Below are 24,334 nucleotides of genomic sequence, written 5' to 3' on the forward strand. Positions count from 1 at the left end.
TATCTATTGTCTCTGCAATTAATCTAGCTCTGCTGTTTGTCACATTTGATATTTAAGAGGGAAAAGAAACCTTATTTAACCTTGATTTCATTAAATATACTTTGCAGACAATGGAGAGGTTAAGGTCCCACGAGACTGGTATCTTCAAGAAGCCATCTGATTTGATGCAGATTTTTAAGGTAAGACGTGTTCTACTGGTATTTTCAAATACGAATAGTTTCCTTTTACTAGATTTGCTTTAGTTTTTGCAAATAAACATCTCATAGATGACACAGACTCATAGAGTATAGTGTGATCAAGGAGTTTAATAGGTTTTATCTTTATCCTCGGTACTTGATATTTGCATTTTGCTGCATTCTTATGCAATTATACTACTTCTGCGAATATCTAATGTAATGGTCTCCTGGATTAAAAATTTCCTTTACTTAGACACTTGCTTTTGCTAGTCTACTTGGTTAAGTGCTGTTTGTTCAGGTATCTTGTAAGATTCAAAGTTGATTGAGTGAACTTTTGCAGGATGTTCAATCAAAAGTCAGCGATGTTGTGCTTGGGAAGGAGAAGCCAGTGGAAGAATCAGATGCTGAATATGAGAAGCTAAAACATTACATTTTTGAACTGGAAAACCACTTGGCTGAAGCTCAAAAGCATGCATATCGTCTTGTGAAGAGGCACAGAGGTAACGGTTTCATTTAAGATGTCAGTTTGGTACTAATTTTTGTCTTCTATATCTATTGTCCTTCTCTGTTATACTCGTGTGTGCTTTCTTGGTATTTTTTATCCATTATTCTGCCAAAGATTAATTTCCATGATAAAATGTACTTTATAATGCTCTTGCAGAGTTGGGACAATCACTGTCAGATTTTGGAAAAGCTGTTAAACTTCTAGGAGCTTCTGAAGGAAATGCACTTGGGAAAGCATTCTCTGAACTTGGGATGAAGTCAGAGATTTTATCAGTCAAGCTGCAAAACGAGGTCAGCTTTAAGTGTTAATGTCATACATTAATCTACTGGCTTCTCATATATATATTTGTTTGCATAAATTTGCATGCTTTTGAAGGGTGAAAAGAACTATCCTAATTTGAATCTGTCATACAGGCACAACAGCTTTTGATGAATTTTGAAGAACCTTTGAAAGACTATGTCCGTGCTGTACAATCTATTAAGGTAGGTCTGGTTATGTTTCAGTTCATTATGTAATAACAAAATTGTCTAATCTGATTAAGATTTTGTTCATGCGTTTTCTTTGAAATATATTTCCCAATTGGCTCAGTAAAACAATAATTCAGATATTAGATCCCTCACATGCGTGCTCCTCCAGCCCTCCCCCAAGAATGAGTTAAAATGGATTCTTATGCCTTATTTTAACTCAAATGCTCATTATTCATTTCTGAAACAGGCAACAATAGCCGAGAGGGCCAATGCCTTCAGGAGGCAATGTGAACTGGCTGAAACAATGAAGCTGAAGGAGATTAATCTGTATGTTCCTGTTTCCGACTTTTACCATTTGATTAATTTTGTTTGCATGCCATGACATAATATCACCTTTTTACCTAACATTCAATGGCTGAATTAAGTTCAGGATCTGTTCCTTGAGTAAGGGCCCTTTTCCCCAACCAAAACTTGTGTATATAAATGCAAATAAGCCTTGTTTGTGTCTTGTATTGTAAAATATGTATAAATTTTTTAATCTAGCTGATGGACTAGAAGATTGTTTGATAACTTGTATCTTGATATATATTCCTTATTGTTGTTTGGAATGCAGTGACAAACTCATGTTGATCCGCTCTGAAAAAGTGGCAGAAGCTGAGCGTGAATATCACGAGGCAAGTTTGTTTATCATTTGCATCCGGTTATATTAGAAATTATACATCTAGTGTGTTTGACTGGGCTGACATGATTTAACCATGCAGTTGAAGGCAGAGAGTGAACAAGCAACAAAGACATTTGAGACAATTGTGAAATTAATGAATGAAGAAATAGGGCGTTTTCAGGAACAGAAAACCTTAGATATGGGGATTGCTTTCCATGAATTTGCCAAAGGTCAGGCACGCCTAGCAAACGGTATTGCAGATGCATGGCGAAGTTTGCTTCCTAAACTAGAAGCATGTTCCTCTTCATAGCGAGTTTATCAGCGAGTACTACTGAGCTCCTGCAGGGCTCTTGTTCTGTAATAGGGCCTGCAGGAGTTCTATGCTGTTTCAAATTATGTTGTAAAAGATGTGATTTTCTTGCTACTTTGATTTTGTACAAAGTCTTTAAAAAATTGAAATGCCATATTTAAAATATCAGGACACCTTTGACACCTACCTGACCTAGTCTTTTAATTTTCATTCTTCTTCTCCTTCTTCTCCCTTGTTTCATTTCGTTATATAGGATGTTTGTTTCTTACGGTGATCTGACATGCAGCCAATTGAAGTATGCAATTATAGCTGAGTTGAACAGCTTTGAGAGCTAAACTCACTAACTCACGGTGGTAATGTTGAAATATTAGTTTACAAACACAGAGACACGTTGAGGTGTTTCTGGTCAGTGTGAATTAGAATTTGATTAATACTATGTTCAGCTTTCATATTGGCTGCCATAGCGGCTGTACTTTTTTTTTACAAATGATTGAATGGTACATTTTAAGTCACTTTGCAATTTCGGTAAAATTAATTAACGGAGATTTCACATGTGTAGAACCGTAATTCTAGTTTTTAAAAAAATTATACACGCCTGGACGTAAAAAATTGTAATTTTAATCGGAAATATACTTCATGACTACACAAAAGTGTGTTTTCTTTTACTTCCAAAGTGACTTTACAAGTGGGAATACATAAGAATTGAATTTTGCTGACGGGTGACAATATTGGCAACGTGGGGCTCTTGAGAGCCATTTGTTCCACAGAAACCTGAACAAATGAAGCATTATCACCTTTAGTCGAAAAAAATAAATAACATTCTTAATAATAGTTAGTTACAAACCATACTTGTGTGGGAGAAGAAGGGAAAGACATGGCAATGTTAAGTGGAAGTATAAGGCAGCAGAGTGTGTGCTTGAGTATGCAGCTGAGAGGAACAGGATTGAATTCTCATGTTCCACTGCCTTCTCAGCACTCCCTCATTCATAGTTATCACAACAACAACAACAACCATTCTCTCGTGCTTCATAGCCGCTTCCATCTCACGGTGGCGGCACCCAAAGTTTCCGCGGGAAGCTACAGCCCCACCGACGACGATGGAGTCTCTCTGGGCACCATGAAGCTGCCTGTCAACATAGACCTTCAGAGATTCGATTCCCTGCTCTTTCAGGTATATATATTATACTACTATGTTTAGGATTACTATCAACTATCCTAAATTGCGTTTCTTCAACATAAGTGTGAATGAATGTGATAAGAAGTGTGTTAAAATCTGAAAGACTTTCTTACCAACATTATTCTTATATTTAACAGAAATGTTATTTAAATTAATTCGAGTTTTAAACCATTGACGAACAAAATTATAATTTGTGTTGTGACAGTGGGCAAACAGCCTTTGCCAGGGAGCCAGTCTACCACTTTCCACGCCTCTCAAGGTACACATATATAATATATGTTCCCGTTCCTTGTTAATGCATTTCATTGTTATATGTTCCTATTAGTTTAACTTGAAATTTTGACATTTTCATCACAATTACTTCTAGCTTTATTTAAGTTGTTGATACTCTTAGCTTCCTATGGTAGCCATTTGATTTGTTTTAAGTTCCTTAAGTTCACGCTGGATAGCTTAATCTGTTACTCTTTGAATAATACAGAACTACAGAAGTTATGAAATCCTAGCCTAGTTAGAAATTCAAATTATAGATGGTAACACCGTGTTTTAAATAACGGTCATGGTAATTGTTGTAATCAAGTCGTGATCCTTGCTATTATGGAGAATCAAGGTTGCGGCCAATGCAGCCTCAATCGGGATGGCATTACAATTTCAGCAACTCTTTATTTAAATCCCTAGACTATACGCTACAATAAGATGGTGTGAATTCATTGCTACTAGCCTACAGCTAAGTAGTATGTACCAAGAACAATGTCACAAACACTCATCTTAACACTCTTATTTGTGTAATTCAATTAATTTGAACAATTTTGTAGAGTGTTAGTATCATTTTCATGTAACAATCTAACTCATTTCAATTTAATAAAACAGGTTGACAAAATACCCGATGGAGCAAGATTAGGGTTTATAGACATTGGGGAAACAGAAGTTCTTGTGTATATTGACTGTTTGGTTTTTAAACCAAATGAAAGTTCTCCTCCAGTTTTCCAAGCGACCAGACATGGGCGCATGAAAGATAAGGTGCCGCCGGGTGAGCCCAGAATCATGAGGAGCCTTATGGAAGCTCTTCAGAAGTCAGTTCAGATTGCCTCATTGTGAGGTTTTTTTAATTTTTTCCTTCTGCCTAATAGTAAACTTGCAGGGTGTTTTTCAGCTGAAAAGTGAACAGTGAACACTATCTAAATGAAGTCTAAATTCGATGTAGATATACTTACTACAAGTGAGTTATGATTGGGTATAATTTGTAGATAGAAACTCCCAAAACAATCTTTGTATTTTGAGCATAACTAATGTTGTATATGTGGCATTAGAATGAAAGTTATCTTGTTGGAAATTGGAAATTTAAGACAAATTTTCACAAGTTTCATGAATAGTCCAAGTGTTAAATTGGATGTTTAGTACAAATCAACATAGATAGCAACATGTAAACTTTGGGTCATTTCTAAAATAGTAAATGTTGTTTTGGGATGATACAAGTGCAATCAATAAAGATGAAGAAAAAAAAAAAAAAAAAAGAGAGCAAACTAAGGGAGTATGCAAAGCACAGCCTTGTGGTAATTAAAAAACTCAAGCTCAACCGACAAAGGACAAATTAGTCTCTCAGTTATCCTGAGTAATGGACTATTTTATTTCCGGTATGAAAATGTCAAAAATTACTGAGTTTTATTTTTGTCAGAAATTAAATTGGTCCGCACAAAAATTTTGAAGGAGGAAAATGGATCCCTGCTCAAAATTACATTACGAGATTCTCTCACAAAACAGTCACAGCACTACGATGGTCGTCTTGGATAAACAACTTAACAGAGAAGTAAATAACTCATGTTATCCTCCTATGTAATCATTTTTCTCATAACCATGTTATTCTTGGCTAGCCTTGAGTCAAATATGCCTCATTTGTAAGCTTTCTCAATAACTCTTTCATATTGATTGTCCATACCTGCAAGAGATAAAGCAATCAAGTCTATTGTTCTAATTGTTTTCCATTCTAATAATTTGAAAGACCTGTGTTTTGCATAGATTTAGACACTTAAAGTACTTATATAGAGTCCTACAGTCTAGATTTTCTGCATGATTATGTTACAAAATGCAGAAAATTTTCAGCATAGTATAGGTATGTATAAGAATAAGCAAAAATCAAAAGAAATCAATGATAACTTGAGTTGTGGATTGAAAAATTGAATAAATTCATGTCTCTGTTAGCTTCCTGCAACTTGATCACTTGGTGTTATTTATAAACTTAAAACATCCATTGAACACTACCTCCAATTACCTTTAACAACAGTAAGATAATAAAAGATGAATACATCTTTCTAAATTTGAGTTTTTAGAAATAGTTCTTCCACGATCGACAACCATATAAGTCCACCTTTGAGGTGCATCTCTAACTAAGAAATTGACCAATCAATTTGTTTATGGAATAATTTTCTTTTTAATATTAGAATACAAATTTCTAAATTCAATGCTATAATTTTCAATACTAATTTTAGAATTACTGCAATACTACTTCACTCTATGTTATGTTATGACACTATATTATAGTGATTGTAATTTTGTAAGAGAAATGTTTAGAAAATGAAGTTGGCAATGTAAATTTTAGCCTCAGTTAAATCCATTGATGTCATATGAATGAAGCTTCACCAAGTAGGTTCTCCCTGAAAACAGGGGCTTGGCTCCACAACACCTCAAACAAGTTGGATTATATCATCATAGGCAACTAATTGTTATTGAACTATGTAGCCATTACTTTGACACAGATGAATCGTGGAATTATCGAGATGAACTGCAACACGAATGGCATGGATTTTGCACGTGCAATGGGGCTTTCACTTCATAAAAAATTCAGAGAAGCCCGGGGTTGCAACGTGCTTTAAATTGAGAAAGAAAAATTGAAATATCCTATGCTAATTTAGGTACAGGGAATGGTTTGGGAGCAATGTTTGAGTGACTTCATCTACCGGAATAAATTATTTACACATAAATCTGTCGGTGCTAAACAACAACTTATTCCGAAAGCTAAAGACAACACAAAAATCATCTCAGTTTGAATCACTGCGGCAAAACCCTAAACCTTACAATGTTGAAAAGAGACAGAACGCATAGTGTTATATATATAGGCGCATCAAGCAAAACCCTATTGTGTTGTGTTCAGATTTCAATTGACGGGTTACCCGGCCCAACTCGATTGGGTTTAGCAATCATTTTTTTTGAGGTATAACAATCAATTTATGAGAGTATGTATAATTTTACACATCCACTAATATTAAAAAAAAAACATTAAATGAAGGATATATAAGTATTTTAAGTAACAAAACCCACTTGGGTTGGCCTAGTGACATTGACTTGAGACCTGTGACCGTGCTCCTCCTCGAGATCTCAGGCTCAATTCTCCCTAGTGCCTTTAGTTTCTTCAAAAAAAGTATTTTACGTAACAATTACACCTTAAAAAATTTGATATTTTTTTTATAAATAAGAGCAACTTTTTTTTTTAGGAAAATGGTAACTTGTGTCCTTAAGGATCAAATTAATGAGTCACAAGTAGAAATATTTTTGTTGTAATCAATATATTTGAATTTATTTTTAACTTTTATTCCTACTTTTATTCAAAAGTAGAAATATTTTTGTTGTAATTAATGCATTTAAATATTTTTGTTGTTTTGAATTTTAATTGTCCATCCATGCATTTGAATTTATTTTGAACACAATGGTATCTTAAAGTCCGGTTTGATATGTACACATCATTCAATAATTCAATGTCATATTATATTTTTGTAGTTATTTATTTAAAAATAAAAAAGGAATGAATTTTGCCCACGGGATACCGATACTCAACCAAACTTTAGGGTATCTAAGAATTTACCAAAAATTTATTTATTTTCTTTTTCATAACCATATTTTTATTTTTTTATTAAAATAATAAAAGTCATGGAGCATCCTCTCGAAAAAAAGGCCATGGAGTAATTAACTGCTTGACAAGTTTTTATTTAAAAAAATTGAAAAAAATAATCTAACACCACTGATAATGACAGACAACTAAGTGGTAGTTAAATATATGAGCAATGATTTTGTCAAAAAAATAATATGAACAATTGTTCAAACATGACTTTTACCTACAAACAAATGAGTATTTACCTATGGACAATGCATAAACAACAACAAAATTATTGTCTTTCAGACTTTTAAATACGGAAAAATTACATTTAGTGACGGATTTTGACCATAAGTATGAGTAGTTTTTTTTTTTTTTTTTTTTTTTTTTACAAATTTTGAGGCCCCTCTAAGTTTGAGGCCATGTGCCAAGGACCTTAGTTGCACTTGCACATAGCTGACCTTACACGAATTCTAGTTTTGAGAGCAATTAATCTTAACCCACCAACTTAACATTAAAGTCAACATAAACATTTTTTAAAATAACTAACTCATTACAAATTTATTACAAATATCTAACTTAAATGACTAACTCATTACAAATATCTAACTTAAAAACTATGTGAGGTATTTGACCAATTCATTCTAGATGAATACTATTACGTAGAGACTCTACATTTATTTTTTTTATAAGAATATTAATAAAATATATTCGTCAAAAAATAAGAATTTATTAATAAAATAATATTTTTATAAATATAGAACTATATGTTAGTGAGTAAAATGAAGAAGGATGGCAAATTGTTTGTCCTTGAAGGACACTATCCATAAAAAAAGTATTTTTTTGATTTATTCATTGTTCATGTGCGACATATCATCCTTAGCTGCTATTGTCTGTTGTGTTGTTCGGTATCACTTTCCCACTTTCCACCATTCATAGCTAATTCCATTCACAATACAATGATTCTATGAACTCAAAAATTCTAAGCCAAACCAATGAATACTTTCTCTCCTTCCTCCACAATTCTACCTTTCCCTTCACATACCAAAAACTCCATTTTCTTTGCCCCTTTTAAAGGTAGTAAAACCAACCAATTTTCTTTTTCTAAGTTAAGGATAATTGCGTGCTCTTCTCCACAGGATGCAGGCTCCAATGAAATCACACCAAAGTTAGTTTTTTTTTGCTTATTGGGTGTCTTTAATTTCATTCAAAATTTAAACTTTGCAACTGGTTTGATGAAAAAATTTGTTTTTTTTTTATCAGCAACTTTTGCATTATTGAAGGGCCAGAGACGGTTCAGGATTTTGTTCAGATGCAGGTGCAGGAAATTCAAGATAATATAAAGAGTAGACGCAACAAAATCTTTCTTCTTATGGAAGAGGTTAGTTTATACTTTATATTGACCATAGTTCATTAAATAGTGTCAATTTTCATTCATATTATGGTTTTGTTAGATAAACAACTTAATTAAGCGCTTATAGCATAAACGTGTATCTTATCATATAAGTGCTTATGTATAAGCTAGTTCTATATCAAAAGATACAATAAAATCAAACTGTTTTCATGTAACTTATAAGCGGTTTTCGTAAGCTATCCTGGAGTACTTATGAAAATAAGCTGAAAATAACTTATGAAATTTATAGATATGTCATAAGCCGTTTTCATAAGTTATTCAAAATAGTTTCACACGTACTTATACAAGTAAATAAGCCGAAATAAGTCAATCCAAACAAGCCGCTTATATCTTATAGTAAGTTAGCAACACACTTTTGATAATGACTAATGAGAAATGAGTATGGCAGGTTAGGAGATTGCGTGTGCAGCAGCGGCTAAGAAGTATACAAAGAGCTTTTAGTGAAGAGGGAGAGGAAGATGCAAATGAGATGCCGGAAATTCCATCATCTATTCCTTTTCTTCCTCATGTGGTGAGTTTTAAAACCTTGTTTTGATTAAGCTATTGGTGTTGAATTGTTGACTAAACCATACCAATATCTTTAAGTACTGAAGAAGCTTATTCACATGAATATATGATAGTTTAAATAAGACACTTAAGGTTTTTCATATTGAATTTTTTTGTTTTGTTAAAACAGCTTGTGATGAACATCTTTTCTTTTTTGAGTCATTTTTAATAACATCCTTTTGTTTCTCATCTATCAAATGCTTGATGTATTCGAAATGAGAGCATTTGGCATTTTTTATCTTAACTAATTCCGTGCTTTTCGGATTGAAGTAGACACCCAACACTTTGAAGAAGCTCTATCTAACAGGCGCATCATTCATATCTGCAATAATTGTATTTGGCGGGCTTATTGCACCGACGGTAATTTTATTGTCTTATTCTTTTTACATCTATGTCAAATAATCATCCTAAATTACTTGAGTGTCTGTTAATAGATCATATTATTATCTCTATTTGTCATAGGAATGTGACATCCTTTGTTACCCTTATTAAGTATCACTATGTTAAGTTTAAATCTGGCTTGGATTTTGGCATTTCACTATTGATCCTTGGGTTTAATTCTCACTTTACCATGTTCACTCATACTTTTATCGATTGTGCATCCTACTATAGTTTGCTGCTGATTTTATAAAAAAAGTTACTTCTTTCTTTTGCATGAGAATCATTTATCTGTTGCATAAATGTGTTCCTTTCATCTTAAATGATAAGAATGGATAAAGGGAAGTGATTGAAAGATAGAAATTGTGACAATTTAAATTTTGGGGTGCAAGTTTAGTTTAAGGATTACATGTTTAGATGTGCTAACTTGAATTTATGATACCTCCTTTCCAAGACCAAATGATTAAAAGATAAGTGTTTCTCAACTTCCCTTTATGCTATTTTCTATAATTAGTAGTACATAAAGTATAGGAACTTTGTAAAATGAGAGGGTGGATTAATTCATGTAGTATAAGATGACCTTGATTTCAAAAACTTTTTATTTTTTTATAGGCAAATGTTAGTGATTAATTTGTTAGGTAAAAAAAGAATTTGTTAGCACAGTAGGGGTCAAAACCTGGGTCCTCCTTCTTAATACTCCTTTAGAGTCCCAACCGATACCGCTGGGGTACACCTTCGGGGTCTGATTTATGAAACTGTGACTTTAGATGAAATGATTCATAAATAGAGAAATCTTAAGAGTGTGTTTGGATGAGGTAATTTGGAAATTTTGAAGAATTTAAAATTCTAGGCAATTTACCTCTAAGTATTTGAATTCCCTCATAACATTACATTTCCTCAACATTACATTACATTCCCTCATCCAAACAATGGAATTCACCTCAAAGTATTTGAATTCCCTCATAACATTACATTCCCTCAAAACATTCCCCCATCCAAACACACTCTAAGGGTGAAGCATAGAGAAACATTAAGCTAGCCTATTCACTCACATTTATTTACCTTTAATTTAAGTGGTCTCGTAAAAGTATTTTTTGTCACTTTGATAGTTTTCATAAGCGTTATTTTTGTCGATCTTGACCATGATCTACATTCATTTCAAATATTAAATCCTTATTTTAATGGCAGCTGGAGCTGAAATTGGGTATAGGTGGTACGTCATATGAGGATTTCATAAGAAGCTTGCATTTGCCTTTGCAACTAAGGTATGCTATTCTTCGATTAACTTAATCAGTTCGTGATTTCCGTTTATCAGAAAGAAAGAAATTGTTGTGTTATGAACAACATATTTACTTGATCAATGCCTGATCACAATTTGTTTGGTTCATGAATCCAGTCAAGTTGACCCAATTGTGGCATCCTTTTCGGGTGGAGCAGTTGGCGTGATTTCAGTACTGATGTTAATTGAGGCTAATAATGTTGAGCAACAAGAGAAAACAAGGTGCAAGTATTGCCTTGGAACTGGTATGTTTCTACACTGAAGTTGAACTGGTTCATTTCAGACGTATTTCTTGTTTGATTCCTTTCTATTCTTTCTAGAATTGTGTACTTTATAAAATTTGTAATTTTATGGACAGGTTACTTGGCTTGCGCTCGGTGTTCCACAAGTGGTGTATGTTTGAACATTAATCCGATTTCGGCATCTGGTACTTCTGTTAGACCCCTGCAGGTTCCTACAACGACAAGGTGTCCAAATTGCTCTGGTGCTGGAAAGGTACACAACCCTAATTGTTGCCGATATATGCAACTGTTTAATTTTTTTTGATTGCAGTTAGTAGTCGATAAACTAATCGTCATATGTGTTTTTTTTTGTTTAGGTTATGTGTCCAACCTGCCTTTGCACTGGGATGAAGATGGCAAGTGAACATGACCTGAGAATTGATCCATTTGACTAATTCTTTACATGTTTAGAATTTGAAAGACTTGCATTTTGTTGCTCTGGAATGTATTTAAAAAAGTCCACCTCAAAATTTAGTATTAATTTATTTTTAAACAAAATAAAAATGAATAAGGAATTAGGCTAAAAAGCTTGTAACATTCTATCCTGCCAGAATTCTGTCCTAGTTCCATATTGACACTGAATATAATTTCATACTTTTAATAAAATACTCTTCCTCCCCACCCCACATGTGGATTTTATTATTTTTTGATTAAAGATTCATTTTGTGTTGATTAAAGATTCATTTTAGTCCCTCAATTTAGTTTACGACAAAAAATAACACCAAATTAGTTCTTAACATTTTTATCCGGGGGACAAGTTAGTCCCTCATGAACTAATTTGGTGTTATTTTTGTCAGTGACTTGGTCTGCAAGAAAATTGTAAGAGACTAAAATGAATCTTTATTCGTATTTTGATAAAGAGAAAAGAAAGCAACAGAGAAAACTACAAGTGAGTCGCAAAGCGCAATGACTCCAAAACTAGATTATCCATTTAAGCCATTTTAGCAAAAAATCTTCAAAATTCGACTCATTATAGCCAAGCAATCGATCCAAACTGACTCTTTTTTAAGGCATGCAAGATTTAATTTGAGCACGACCAATCAACATATTTGCGGATGCAACGAAGAAGTGGAACATGAGGATGAAAAATAGGAGAATCATCCAAAATAAGCTAAGTAGAAATGAATGAATTAACTACATGTTCCTACAGCCTTCACAACAAGCCATCTTAAGACCTTTCAAAATTGCAATGAGTTCTGCAAACTCATTGAAGGCAATGCCACAAGAACTACCAAACCCAACCCAACAATACATTCACCTGCATGATTATGTATCAAACCACCAAAACAACACTCTCTTTGATATACTTAGAGAACAACCATTTTCGCAACATTGACCGAACTAAACGGGAAATAATAATTGAATTTGTAGAGTTGAAGAAGACGACGATCCGCCACTTATGCCATTTTTTTTTGCCGTTAAACACCTCATCATTCCTAGAAATCTAAAGATCCCAACAAGTGATAGCAAAAAAGGAGGCAAAAGTACATGTTAAATAAACTTTTATTCAATCAGAAGGATCAAGTAAATGCAAATGCATATACCTAGAAGAAACTTTAGCTTACTCCAACCTAAGCACAAATATTTATTTGTTTTGAACAAGACCCAAGAACAAATGATCCATTTCTATAAGTGAATTAATTTAGAAGTAGCCAGCATCATTCTTGATATAGGTTAACAATGCTTTGTTCTCCCTTTTTGTTTGAATAATCAACAGTATAAACGTACAAGTACATTATAATTTTAAACTGTACCACAAGACGACAGTTTGGCCGAGTGGTCTAAGGCGCCAGAATCAGGCTCTGGTCCGAAAGGGCGTGGGTTCAAATCCCACAGCTGTCAATTTTATTATTTTTGTTTTTGTTTTTCTTTCATTTTTCATTTTTTTTATCGGGTCGGGCCTCAAATTTTATCAAACCGTAGAAAAAACCCAGCATATAAAGTTTCAATTCTCAAACCCCTTTCTTCACGTTTCGCAATTCCAATTTTTCAGTTGAAAAAAAAAAGCATCAGCAGCAGCTATGCAGATTTTCGTGAAAACCCTAACAGGGAAGACGATTACTCTCGAAGTCGAGAGTAGCGATACCATCGACAATGTCAAAGCCAAGATTCAAGACAAAGAAGGTCAAAATTCTATTAATTCAATTTATTATTTACGAATTTTCATCAATTTCTGACATTTTTGATTATCCAGGTATCCCACCGGATCAGCAGCGTTTGATTTTTGCTGGAAAACAGCTTGAAGATGGAAGAACCCTTGCTGATTACAACATTCAAAAGGGTATTTCATTTCATTTACCTCATCATTTTGCATTTTTTATTCAATTTTAAAATTTTAATTTTGATTTATTGGATAAATTGATTTTGTAGAGTCTACATTGCATCTTGTGCTTAGGCTTCGTGGTGGTATTATCGAGCCTTCTTTGATGGCTTTGGCTAGGAAATACAATCAAGACAAAACCATCTGCCGCAAGTATGTTCCTCTGCAACCTTCACCTTTTTTATTTTTTATTTTTTGCTTAATTTAGGTTTTTCGTTTATCTAAATGACTTGAACACGTTTAATTTTTAGGATTCATGGTATATGCACTTCAATTTAAGATAGTTTTACTTTATGACATCCTATGAAGCACATACACATATACAGACACCGACAATACACGGACACCAACACAGATAATAATTTAAGAAAATGACGTAATTCAGTGTAATCATAGGTGTTAATGTTGGACACCGACGTGTATCCATCACCGGGACACACCTAATCCAAGAGTGTCTGTGCTTCATAGGTCACATCACTACATTTTTACATTGGCATTTAAGATTAATGGTATAATATGTTGAAAGTTAGAGGTCGTCATTGGACATCAGTGTAAAAACTATTTTACATTGGCTTTACCAATTTTTTTTCCCTGTCATTTTTTGTTAGATGTTATGCTCGTCTGCATCCAAGGGCTGTGAACTGCAGGAAAAAGAAGTGTGGTCACAGTAATCAGGTGTGACTGATTTCCACTCTAGGTTTTTAGTTTATATAGTGTGTGAATTGTTGCGTACAACTATGCAGTACTGAAATGTAATGTTGTTTACCATACATCATCTTGCAGTTGAGGCCAAAGAAGAAGATTAAGTAGATTATGGCTCTGATGTTGTTGTTCTCGTGTGGGGTGGTGAGCTGGTGACCAATTGTTGATTAATACAGTTGAGATCATGTGTTTAGTATTGGTGTTAAACAATGTTTGAATGATTTTTGTTTTGTTTATGTCTCATTCAACTATACACTTTTATGTTTTGATCTAATTCATGTCCTAGTCTTTAGTTTTTGAGGATTCATGACTCATAGCAACAATTTCGGTTAAAAGTTTGTTTCAACTACATTCTAATTTTCATGCTGTTTTGATTTTTAATTAAACCTATAAATATTTATTATTATTACTATAGCAATGATTATCAAACCACATTATTATCCGGTAAAATAGATCATCTCACTGTCGTGCTTATTGTTTTGACATAATTGCCTACCATTCATTCTTTTGAATCCCTAAAGGGGATGGTTTACCTCTTCGGGTACTCAAAAGAATGTATGGTGCTTAGTAATTCATGTTTGACTGCACGACGGTTGCTGATATATTTTTATTAATAATAATGAGGTCAATCATCCTTATGCAGTTACTAATTTTCTAGTTATTTACAAGCTTAATTAATATCAAAGCAACATGAAAACTGTAATTGAAGTACGTAAGTAAAGATGAGTATATTGGTAGGTACTCTCACATTTTTCTTGCCTCAGAATCTTGAATTTAAACCAACTTTATTTACAAATTTGATATTTTTTTTTTTTTTTTTTTTATATATAAAAAAATCTTCACTTAAAGGTGTCCAAACACGTGAAAAACACAACTTTAAACATCTGATAGAACATTTCATTTGAGCACAATCACAATAAATATTACAATGAAAGATAAGCACGATCAAAGCACTAATAATCTACTAGTTGGCAAATGCCCTTCTTGGCAAGAGTATTTATTTGCCACGGCAATTCACTTTTGCAGCACTTGTGGATAGGGTATATTTCCCAACTGGTCTTTTTGATGGAAGATATTGTAGATGAGATCAATGCAATGTTGCCATCTCAACTCTCTTGTGAAGAGTCAAATAGTCAAAAGAGTAATGATATTTTGACATCCATTTGATGACAACTTTGTTGACAACCTTGTTTTTCTCACTTCTTATTGGTCAAAAACAATGGAGAGAGAAAAAGGAAGAGAGAGGATAACAACATCATGTGAGTATGAGAGAGAAAGTTGTCCAAAAGTTGTCAAAAAATGGTTGTCAAACTATCATTTCTCTAGTCAAAATGAGTTGGAAGTTTGATTAGTTAAAAGAGAAATGCTAGGAACACTCTCTTTCTAGCACTCTCTCTAACAATCACTCTCATATTGGATGAAACTCATGTGGGTCTCACCACTTTATGTGGGATCCATTTCCAATGTGTGGTACCCACATGAATTTCACCCAATAAGAGAGTGAGTGTTAGAGAGAGTGCTAGAAAGAGAGTGTTCCTAACATTTCTCTTAGTTAAAATCTTCGATTAAAATATCATTTTCGTGTGATTAAACATATCATATTATTGAATCCTTCACTTCAATTGACAACACCATAGATATAGATACATCTAATTATTATTTAAGGCTAAAAGGTAAACATATCCTTTTTGGTATAGAAATAAGAGATGTGATACTAATTTATACTTTATTTGTTCATTTATATTGATTTCTAGCTGGTTAATTTCGACTAGCAGTTTTCATGCTCCAAGCCTTTAGTTTCTCCACAGTTATCTGCTCAGTGCCGTTATTGAACACAAACAAATGAGCTTTTTCATTCACTGCTAGCGTTGGATAAACCCTAGACAAGATATTTGTTTTCCCTCCAGCTCCAAAACTCTCCACTACAGAGTGATCAATCTGCCATCAAATTCAAACATTAATCAATTATTTACTTAGTAATATAGCTACCTCTTGAGTAGTTTATAAATGTAAGTAAATAAATATAACACCAAATTGGGGACTGTGCTATGGATGCACATACCAAACTCCTAAGAGAGAGTTTCTTATTATTTGCCAAATCCACATCTACAAAGCCTGCAAATGATGGCTTGTATAATTCTCTATTCAAAGAGGAACTATATAGAAGCAAAATAGTTAGAAAAACATGTAAATTAATTAGATGAATTTAATAAGTCCTCATAACATAACCCAATTTTAGTTAGATAACAAACCTTTTTGCATCAGAGCACATGAGAATCACGTGTTTATTTGAAGCTTTGAAAATTCTAAAGAACACAGGAGTATACTCTTCAAGTTTTTTGGAAGCCAATGTCAGAAGTCCAAATGGTCCAATCCCACCTTGAACCTTTGAACCCTTTTGTGCACATAGATCCTCTGCATTCACCCACTTAGGATCAAATGTCTCTGCCTTGTCCAAGCTTGAGAATGTGAAAGTAACTTCCACATCAGCCTAAAGTACATAAGACAATGTTAACCCAACATTTTAATTTTCTTAAACTTAAAGTTATTTTATCACATGGTTAAATTAAGTATCAATTAATTAAGAGATTGATTACATTCACTGCCTAATTACCCATAAAGTTAATTGGTTAAAGTACCAAATTAATTAAGAACCTGACCTGAGCAGCAGTAATCCCTTTCACTTCAACATAACCACCTTTCTTAACCTTTTTGTTGTTTATCCCAACTTCTTTCTCTCTTAACCTATTTAATTCTTCAACTGGCCATTGTCTTAACTGTCTTCCACCAGGATCAAGCCACACAGTTCTTGGAATTGCCTGAAAAATTTAAAACCCTTATTCCTTAATAAATTATTGAATAAATAATCAAAACATAACTGTAAACTACTTTGATATCAGCAGACAAATTACCTGAATTCCAGCCCATCCTTTCTTAACATCATCTTCTTTGGTATCTGATTCATTTGCCCATCCCCATATGATCCTTCTACTCTTGCTTGGATCAAAGAATGATTTGGAAGCATAGAAGTTGCCATAGTCATATCTAAGGCCACCCCAACCATCCTCGAAAGTTTTATCCGGTATATACTTATCCTTATTTTGGATATACGTTCCAATTGTATAGTATTCATACCTCGTCATATCAAGGCTATTCTTTAGCACATGCTTAACACTATTACCTATCGTCGATGCGTCTAACCCGTTTTTTCCTTCCAAAGAAACCGGGTAAAAATCCGGACACTCCCACATCCCTGTGGTTTTAGCCGAGTGGATCGGGTGTTTGGCCCGGGTCCATTTGACAAAATCCCTACTTCTATATAAATAGGCTAGTCCCATATCTTCCCTTTTGCTACCAACAAGTATTCTCCAGTGCCCATCCTTGCCCAACCAAGCAGTTGTAGGGTCTCGAAACACTGATCCGTTCATGTGGTGATCCGCAGTCACAATTGGGTTTAATCGGTCAGGCTTAACCCATTCTGTGAGTAACGGATCAGATGCATTCGCAGGTATAGCAATGCATTGGACCTCATTGCTTCGCTTGTCAATGACTCCAGTGTAGAGGATGACAGGTCCTTGACCTGGGATGATTGTGGCCGACCCGGACCAACAACCGTATTTGTCAAACGGTTTAGATGGGTATAGTGCAGGTTGAAGTTCTTTCCAATTTATGAGATCTTTTGATACTGAGTGCCCCCACACAATGTTACCCCATACAGCTCCTTTGGGATTGTACTGGTAAAATAGATGGTAGACTCCTTTGTAGTACATGGGACCTGTTTTGTTGGCATTGCATAGCATGCATGGTACAAGGAAAAAAAAATTAATGAATTGTATATGGTTATTGAAATATGACAAGAAAATGCAACGATGGAAGAGCTCACTGACCATTTGGATCTGGATGTTGATGTTTGAAATTGATCCATCATCCATGCATATGAGCATTACACCACCGATTATTGCACAAAGTGATGAATCATAAAACAAAGGAAGTTAGTATATGAATTATGATTATGAATGTTAACAGATACATATTAAGCAAAATGTGTAGGGTAAAACATGAATTGCGTTTGGAAAAGAAGACAAGTATTAAATGATGATAAAAATAAAAGGGAGTGTTATTTTTTTATTTTGTTTTTACGACTATACTACGTTTTGGACATTGACTAATGAGTTCGAATTAAACTTGGATGAACAAATTTAGCGGCAAAGTTTTCAAAGGGTAATTGTTATTTGAGATAGTAAAGTTAGTGGAAAACAATAGTAGAAAAATAATAATTTTCTTTTTAACCAAAATAATTATTTAATTTAATCCGCATGCATTGATCTACAATTTATTTTTATTTTTTTTAAATTATTTGAATCAACTTGATGTCAATTATTAATTCGAAACAACCAAATTTGTATATATTTTCTGAAACAATCAATGTTAACGTTGTTAGTTTTTGTGCTGAGGGTGATGATTAACCATTTGAAATCTTTATAATTATGCTCTTTAACTCTCTTATCTTATCTGCCTAACCATCCTTATATCATTTGTATAATTGCATTAAATAAAATGGTAAATGAGGACTCTATTATGTTATGAGAAAAAACAAAGGCACGCATGTTCTTGAACCGACCAAAATGAGCACGTTTGTACATACATCCATGATGTTTCGAAATATGATAGGGTTGTACAACAGAATATATTTGTAAATGGTAATCTTGATGTAAGATTAATTCTCAAAATGATGAATACATATTTGTGAAGCAATTTTGGCCAAATTCATATATAGTGCAAAATTACCCCTGCATCTCCATGTGTAAGTGGCACATGTGGAGAGGATGTGAAGGGACTCTATAGACAAGAAGTGATTGTTACTTGGTATGAAAAGAGCCACTTTCATTTCTAAACATTACATTTTGGAATTGCACTTTGGGTTGGCTTCATAATTACTCACCATTTGATTTTATATTTTAGCCAAAAATGTAGAAGATAGAAAAAAGTGATGGTGCACTAACCAAGTGTAATATCAAATACGTTAGTCAATATCAACTTTTTCTTTCTTTTGTAATAATATATATTAATTAAAAAGACAAACTTATTTTAAAAAAAAATAGAATCATTTATCCAACTGTGGAAAAGACTCTCCACACCAATTCTATAGTGTACAAGTGAAACAAGTCTTACATTCTACACAAGTTAATTTTTAGTATTGAATCAATAAATCTCATCATTAAATTAAAAGAAATATGATATGACTTTTTGATCAAATAGTGAAAAAGACATGTGTACGTAGCGCATGATCATCTTGTTTGTGCATGATAAATAAACAATTAATTATATACAGTGACGGTGTAATTTTACATCGTCGATCAATTATAACCGTCCGACCATAAAATTAGTTGACTTTAATTATAAATACTTTAAAAATCACGTATATGAATGATTATGATTTGTTCATACTTTAGCACCTAATTGTAGGAACCCATATGTCATATCACACATCCAACTTCAACAAATTAAGTTTGATATGTCACTACAAGCTCATAAAGACTTAGAGGAAATACTATTCTATGAAAAACATCACAGATACTCAAATCTACTAAGCACTAAAATGAGTTAAAAGAACAAGCACTAACACATATAAGCTTCCCTCAACAAAACACATATAAGCTAGTTTGTCCCATCTTGAGCATGCCATGTAGAAGTCACCATGCATGATTATCGAATCGATTAAGTGGTCATACAAAAGGCATATACACTTAGGCTCATTGTATATTTTCCATTCAATCACACGTGTTTCTATATAAACTAAGCTGGCCTTTATGCCTAATTAACTGTATATAAAGGATATTGTATAAGTTTAATTTAATGCACTTTACCATAGAAGTCAATATATTATATTATCACATAGTTAATTAGAAAAATAAAATTCAAGTGGCACAAGAAAAGTGTTTCTTTATAAAAAAAAATCTATATATTGTGGCTGATGTATTGTTTTTATTATTAAATAATATAACATTTTAATTACTAAATTCTATTTATTGTGTCTAATTTATTTAAAACATTACTCACCAGAAATGTTAACACTCTTGCTGGAATGGATAGGGCTTTATACAATATGTTAATCTTGATCCCTTAACTTTTTTAGTCTGTTAGTTGAAAGAATCGTGATGTTCATATTTTGAAGTTTGCATCGTGTGTTCATCTTAATGTCACTTTTATGCAGATCTTTAGAAGTTGTATTTATCACTTTAATTATATATGATTTATTTCTACTAATTTTTTCATTCATTTTTTAATCATTTAATTAAGCTCAAACGACTCAAAATATATGTATTTACTGATTATGAAGCTAATAAACAATAGTAGAAAATGAAATGACACTTTGAATAAAATGGCACTAAAAATAAAGGGAAATTGCACTCAAAGTGCACTATAAGCAGCTACTAATTAAAACTGCATGGGTAAGAAATTAACTAATAATTAAGAACGTTAATTTACCGTTGATCCAATTCCTATTAGGTTGAAAATGATATCCAGTTCTATGAAATTTGCTCACTGAACGAGCTGAAACTGATTGAAGATGAGGGTATATGCGATGAAATGCTTCAACACCATTGTTACATATCACACAAACAACTATAAAAACAGTGACACAATTTTTGAGAATCATATTTAGGATAAACAAGGACACAAACAATATAAGATATTGGAATGGAAGACTATGGAACAAGAGAGGTGCCTAGTGTCGTTATTTATAGAACCAAATAATGGGAATGGAGGAAGGTGGTGGACTAGGAAAAAAAACATTAGGCCAAATAGAAAGAATATACTTATGTACATAAAAAAAGACTTTTACTTATTTGGAAATTGGAATATTATAAGTTAAACATTGATTTGGTTTATTTGAAATTTATTCATAAATTAATTCTCATTTTAGATTTTAGGATTTAATGCATGTAAAATATTTTACATTAGTGTATATAATCACATTTTGGATATATATATATATATATTTGTGGTGATATTCTATAAAGGAGATTAATCTCTTAAATGTTGGGCAAGATTAATCTACTAAAGTTTCTATTTACCCTTGATAGTTTGAAAAAAGATATATGTTGGGCGATATTAATCTATGTATAAAAAAGTTACGCAGTAATATGCCATGATCTCTAGATTTTTTGAACAAACATAATCTCTAGATTTTATTTTATATAAATAATTTTCAAAGTCCCTTTGCTTAAAAGAAGTTTTATGAAGGTCTCATTTAAAAAATATTTGTTTTTATACTTTTTTGATTTTTTTTATTGATAAAGACTTATATTACATATCATCTAGAAAGTGCATCCACAATAGTCCCTTTTGCATCTTTGCCATACAGGTGTACGTAATACAAAAACGAATTAAACACCCTCTGTAATTCCATTAAGAGATAATAGTTTGTAATAGCTTGAGCCATTATTTTTAGGGAGCTTCTTAATTTCCCTAGACATAAATCTACCTCGATGCCATTTTGTTTTTAGAGAACCTCTTAATTTCTTTAGACATATAGAGAAATCTACCACGATGCTAAAGATTATATATTTTTTGGCACACGATCTTCCAACATTTTAATGCCCATATTTAAATCATAAACTCGCGTTACCAAATTTGGCCGATGCCAAAGATTATATTGTGTAGGAATTTTTTAATTGATTAATTATTTATTTTAAAGTGCTACAAGATAACACTTCTCTGTTAATTATTATAAGAGTTTGTCAAACATGTGCAACATTGCACATGTTAAAACAACTAATAGTAGTAACTTTTTCTTGAAAAACAACAATTATTTATTCAAAAGATTTATATTTAATATTAAATGTACAAATTTTAATACAAAATTTCTATTTTAAACTTCATAACATGTGCAAATTTACACGATAGAAAAAATCTTATTATAATCCATTAGTTTTCCTTTTGACCAAGTGTCATGCGCGCGTTTTTTTTTTATTACACTACCTGTCAAATAAACCGTTGTTATTTACTTGCCTTGTCAAAGCTAATTAATAGGTTTACGGTTTTTGCATGAGACAATAAATTGCAACGTAACATTGTTATAGATTACTATTATGAGATGGGATATAAATATAAGGAGGGTACACGAGAGAGAAGAGGTCAGAAGCATAATATACAAGCTATGTCTAATTTTCTTTCCTTCTTGTAACAAACTCTATTGATAAAATTAATATTAAGTCTCTTGAGCATCTAAAAAGTTATTCTTGAAACCTTGCTAATTCACATGCAGAGCTAGCAAGAAGTGTTAGTTGTATTATGAAGAGTACTAATTTTGTGACCAATTGCATCGGATAACCTACCTGTGGTGACGAAATACTCTTAAACGCATCGCATGCCTCAATCAATAATCAATAAGTTTTTTTATTCTCTATTTTTATAAGTGACTTTATATTTGTGCTGTATTTTTATTTGATTTTACACTTTATATCTATGTCTAATCTTTCTTTTTTTGTCAGGAAATTTTATGTCTAATCTTTATTCCAACATATTGAGCATCTTTGCGTGATCGATCTTTGAGAAAATTAAAAGTAATTTTTTAGTTGCGCTTCAGATCCAAGTCTAAACAAGGCCGCATTATCAAATTGGAGGTTCTACTTTAATATTAAAAATGGATCCTTAATATCAAATTGGAGGTTCTACTTTAATATTAAAAATGGATCCTTAATAAAAAATAGAGGAAATTTAAAAAAAAACAAATTAACAATTAGATTTTTCTTCTTCTTCAAAACAACAATTAGAAAATTTTAATTGGCAAGTAAAATCACAAATTAACAATACCCGTTATTTTGATGATTTTAGTTTGCTTTGTTGAATTTTTGTTGTTGTTATTGTTGTTTGTGGATGTGTGTGGGTTGGACTGAGTTTACCTTGTCCATTCACTCTTTGTTATATTAGATAATAAGTGTTCGGTTTGAACCTACCCATTATATAACAAAAGAAAAGTTTACCTTACATTACACCATAACAATTATACTCATACTCCTACAAATATTTGAGGCCCCTATAAATTGGAGGTCCAGCTCCATAGAGCTGGATGTACATGTTAAAGAACGACCTTGAGTCTAAATGAGCACTTTACTGTTTTTATTAAATTTTAATAAAATATAACACCGACTCTATGCTTTTTATTTGTATAAAAATCATTTTACTAAAAATTGTTGTGGGCTCATATTTGGATCATTTTATAGAGGTCTATATTAGATGCTTTGATTTTTGTTTCTTTTAAACATAGATGAAGGTTATATTTAGGAAAGTATTCCAAATCGTTTACAAAGTAATAAAGTGTAAGTAGAGTATCATATCCTCATAGATTGTTGTTCCAACCAGACAATTCATGTTACTTATTTGGGAACAATAAAACAATTAATAAATAAAAGATAAATGGGGATTTTTGCAATTTAATATGTTTTCTCAGAGCGAGAGTTTAGAAGTAATATGTTTTGATTGCAGAATGTTAACGGCGGTTAGGATTCTTCGAATCCCCTCTATTCGATAGAATTAATTAATGGTCAATCATTAGCCCCTTGCTCTAGTAAACTCTCTACTTGATTTATACATTTTACCACTTACCGTGGGGTCCCATGATTTAGTCCACATATTGATTGATGCCAATTATTATGTGAATGCCTCTACTGCATTTAGGGACCTTTCTGTTTAACGAAATAGTTTAGGTACCATGAAAACAACAAATCTATAGTTTAAGGGAGCAAATTAAGCCACCCATGGGCTAAATTGACTTTTAGGATTAGGAGGGAAAATTGAAGGAAAGAAAGTGAATGAACAGTGCACATTTCATAACAAACCATTTACCACGCATAAATATGTACATAAACCTGTAAGCCACAACATAACCATTTACCACACCTATTAAGCGCATTTTTCATTTATCTATAAGTATAACATTGAGTGAATTGTGATAACAATACTCTAATTAAGGTTGGATGATGAATCCGCTGATAAACTGCAGATGAATGAAAGAGCGAGAATAATTATGATCAATTTTTTTTCTTTCAATATAACAATAGTCTCTAAATACATCATCAAATAATGCTAGTTTTTTAGCTTCCACCAATGCTTTGCAGACTGTAGACTCACTTACTTCTACACCAAATTCACGTTCAATGAAATTCATGGCTTGGACAAGTTTAATTTATGGCTGATCCTTAATCTGCTCCTTCAAAATACTTATGATTCACTCCTTGTTTGCTTGGTTG

General features: G+C 32.5%; 5 protein-coding genes and 3 non-coding genes across 8 annotated transcripts in view; 5 read left to right on the forward strand and 3 right to left on the reverse strand.

Moving 5' to 3' along the window:
• The window catches only part of SNX1 (sorting nexin 1), a 7,297-nt gene extending 4,992 nt beyond the window's left edge, over positions 1-2,305 (forward strand). The window contains exons 4-10 of the mRNA XM_085722716.1: positions 108-179; positions 517-676; positions 838-971; positions 1,095-1,163; positions 1,396-1,475; positions 1,762-1,822; positions 1,910-2,305. Coding sequence (XP_085578842.1) covers positions 108-179; positions 517-676; positions 838-971; positions 1,095-1,163; positions 1,396-1,475; positions 1,762-1,822; positions 1,910-2,119 — 786 coding nt within the window. The 3' untranslated portion in view covers positions 2,120-2,305. The remainder of the gene's footprint in view (positions 1-107; positions 180-516; positions 677-837; positions 972-1,094; positions 1,164-1,395; positions 1,476-1,761; positions 1,823-1,909) is intronic.
• Positions 2,306-2,957: 652 nt separating this feature from the next.
• On the forward strand, positions 2,958-4,653 carry LOC146955687 (uncharacterized). The gene is made up of 3 exons (XM_085722732.1): positions 2,958-3,290; positions 3,502-3,555; positions 4,164-4,653. Exons 1-3 carry the CDS (start codon positions 2,994-2,996, stop codon positions 4,389-4,391), a joined length of 579 nt encoding a protein of 192 aa, XP_085578858.1. The 5' UTR covers positions 2,958-2,993; the 3' UTR covers positions 4,392-4,653.
• Positions 4,654-5,888: 1,235 nt separating this feature from the next.
• LOC146955688 (small nucleolar RNA Z278) lies at positions 5,889-6,004 on the reverse strand. The gene has a single exon (XR_015025272.1). It is a non-coding gene; the product is annotated as a small nucleolar RNA Z278 (small nucleolar RNA).
• A 17-nt stretch (positions 6,005-6,021) lies between these two features.
• Positions 6,022-6,160, reverse strand: LOC146955689 (small nucleolar RNA snoR134). Its single transcript, XR_015025316.1, has one exon. It is a non-coding gene; the product is annotated as a small nucleolar RNA snoR134 (small nucleolar RNA).
• A 1,855-nt stretch (positions 6,161-8,015) lies between these two features.
• LOC146955690 (chaperone protein dnaJ-like protein) lies at positions 8,016-11,662 on the forward strand. The gene is made up of 8 exons (XM_085722637.1): positions 8,016-8,326; positions 8,422-8,539; positions 8,961-9,083; positions 9,392-9,478; positions 10,685-10,761; positions 10,893-11,020; positions 11,134-11,270; positions 11,374-11,662. Exons 1-8 carry the CDS (start codon positions 8,154-8,156, stop codon positions 11,449-11,451), a joined length of 921 nt encoding a protein of 306 aa, XP_085578763.1. The 5' UTR covers positions 8,016-8,153; the 3' UTR covers positions 11,452-11,662.
• A 1,156-nt stretch (positions 11,663-12,818) lies between these two features.
• On the forward strand, positions 12,819-12,898 carry TRNAL-CAG (transfer RNA leucine (anticodon CAG)). Its single transcript has one exon. It is a non-coding gene; the product is annotated as a tRNA-Leu (tRNA).
• On the forward strand, positions 12,869-14,432 carry UBQ1 (ubiquitin extension protein 1). The gene is made up of 5 exons (XM_085722649.1): positions 12,869-13,180; positions 13,251-13,337; positions 13,427-13,529; positions 13,985-14,051; positions 14,160-14,432. Exons 1-5 carry the CDS (start codon positions 13,078-13,080, stop codon positions 14,184-14,186), a joined length of 387 nt encoding a protein of 128 aa, XP_085578775.1. The 5' UTR covers positions 12,869-13,077; the 3' UTR covers positions 14,187-14,432.
• A 1,247-nt stretch (positions 14,433-15,679) lies between these two features.
• Positions 15,680-20,782, reverse strand: LOC146955693 (beta-fructofuranosidase, insoluble isoenzyme 1-like). Its single transcript, XM_085722656.1, has 7 exons — positions 20,568-20,782; positions 17,966-17,974; positions 16,991-17,853; positions 16,739-16,897; positions 16,331-16,569; positions 16,141-16,234; positions 15,680-16,016 (listed from the first exon to the last, which is right to left on the reverse strand). Exons 1-7 carry the CDS (start codon positions 20,737-20,739, stop codon positions 15,837-15,839), a joined length of 1,716 nt encoding a protein of 571 aa, XP_085578782.1. The 5' UTR covers positions 20,740-20,782; the 3' UTR covers positions 15,680-15,836.
• Between the last annotated feature and the right edge of the window lie 3,552 nt (positions 20,783-24,334).

This window comes from Medicago sativa, chromosome 1, assembly GCF_051527215.1.
Source record: "Medicago sativa cultivar Bolivia chromosome 1, Bolivia_mono, whole genome shotgun sequence".
Taxonomy (NCBI): Eukaryota; Viridiplantae; Streptophyta; class Magnoliopsida; order Fabales; family Fabaceae; genus Medicago; species Medicago sativa.

What these genes read in the sequence shown, in the direction of transcription:
- LOC146955687 (XM_085722732.1), top strand. Translation starts at nt 2,994, where the DNA reads ATGGCAATGTTAAGTGGAAGTATAAGGCAGCAGAGTGTGTGCTTGAGT. An exon ending in TCGATTCCCTGCTCTTTCAG is followed by an intron (nt 3,291 to 3,501) that starts GTATATATATTA and finishes GTGTTGTGACAG; the next exon opens with TGGGCAAACAGCCTTTGCCA. An exon ending in CACTTTCCACGCCTCTCAAG is followed by an intron (nt 3,556 to 4,163) that starts GTACACATATAT and finishes TTAATAAAACAG; the next exon opens with GTTGACAAAATACCCGATGG.
- LOC146955690 (XM_085722637.1), top strand. Translation starts at nt 8,154, where the DNA reads ATGAATACTTTCTCTCCTTCCTCCACAATTCTACCTTTCCCTTCACAT. An exon ending in TCTTTCTTCTTATGGAAGAG is followed by an intron (nt 8,540 to 8,960) that starts GTTAGTTTATAC and finishes TGAGTATGGCAG; the next exon opens with GTTAGGAGATTGCGTGTGCA. An exon ending in CAAGTATTGCCTTGGAACTG is followed by an intron (nt 11,021 to 11,133) that starts GTATGTTTCTAC and finishes TTTTATGGACAG; the next exon opens with GTTACTTGGCTTGCGCTCGG.
- UBQ1 (XM_085722649.1), top strand. Translation starts at nt 13,078, where the DNA reads ATGCAGATTTTCGTGAAAACCCTAACAGGGAAGACGATTACTCTCGAA. An exon ending in CAAGATTCAAGACAAAGAAG is followed by an intron (nt 13,181 to 13,250) that starts GTCAAAATTCTA and finishes TTGATTATCCAG; the next exon opens with GTATCCCACCGGATCAGCAG. An exon ending in AGTGTGGTCACAGTAATCAG is followed by an intron (nt 14,052 to 14,159) that starts GTGTGACTGATT and finishes ATCATCTTGCAG; the next exon opens with TTGAGGCCAAAGAAGAAGAT.
- LOC146955693 (XM_085722656.1), bottom strand. Translation starts at nt 20,739, where the DNA reads ATGATTCTCAAAAATTGTGTCACTGTTTTTATAGTTGTTTGTGTGATA. An exon ending in AAGGATGGGCTGGAATTCAG is followed by an intron (nt 16,898 to 16,990) that starts GTAATTTGTCTG and finishes TAAATTTTTCAG; the next exon opens with GCAATTCCAAGAACTGTGTG. An exon ending in AAGGGATTACTGCTGCTCAG is followed by an intron (nt 16,570 to 16,738) that starts GTCAGGTTCTTA and finishes TATGTACTTTAG; the next exon opens with GCTGATGTGGAAGTTACTTT.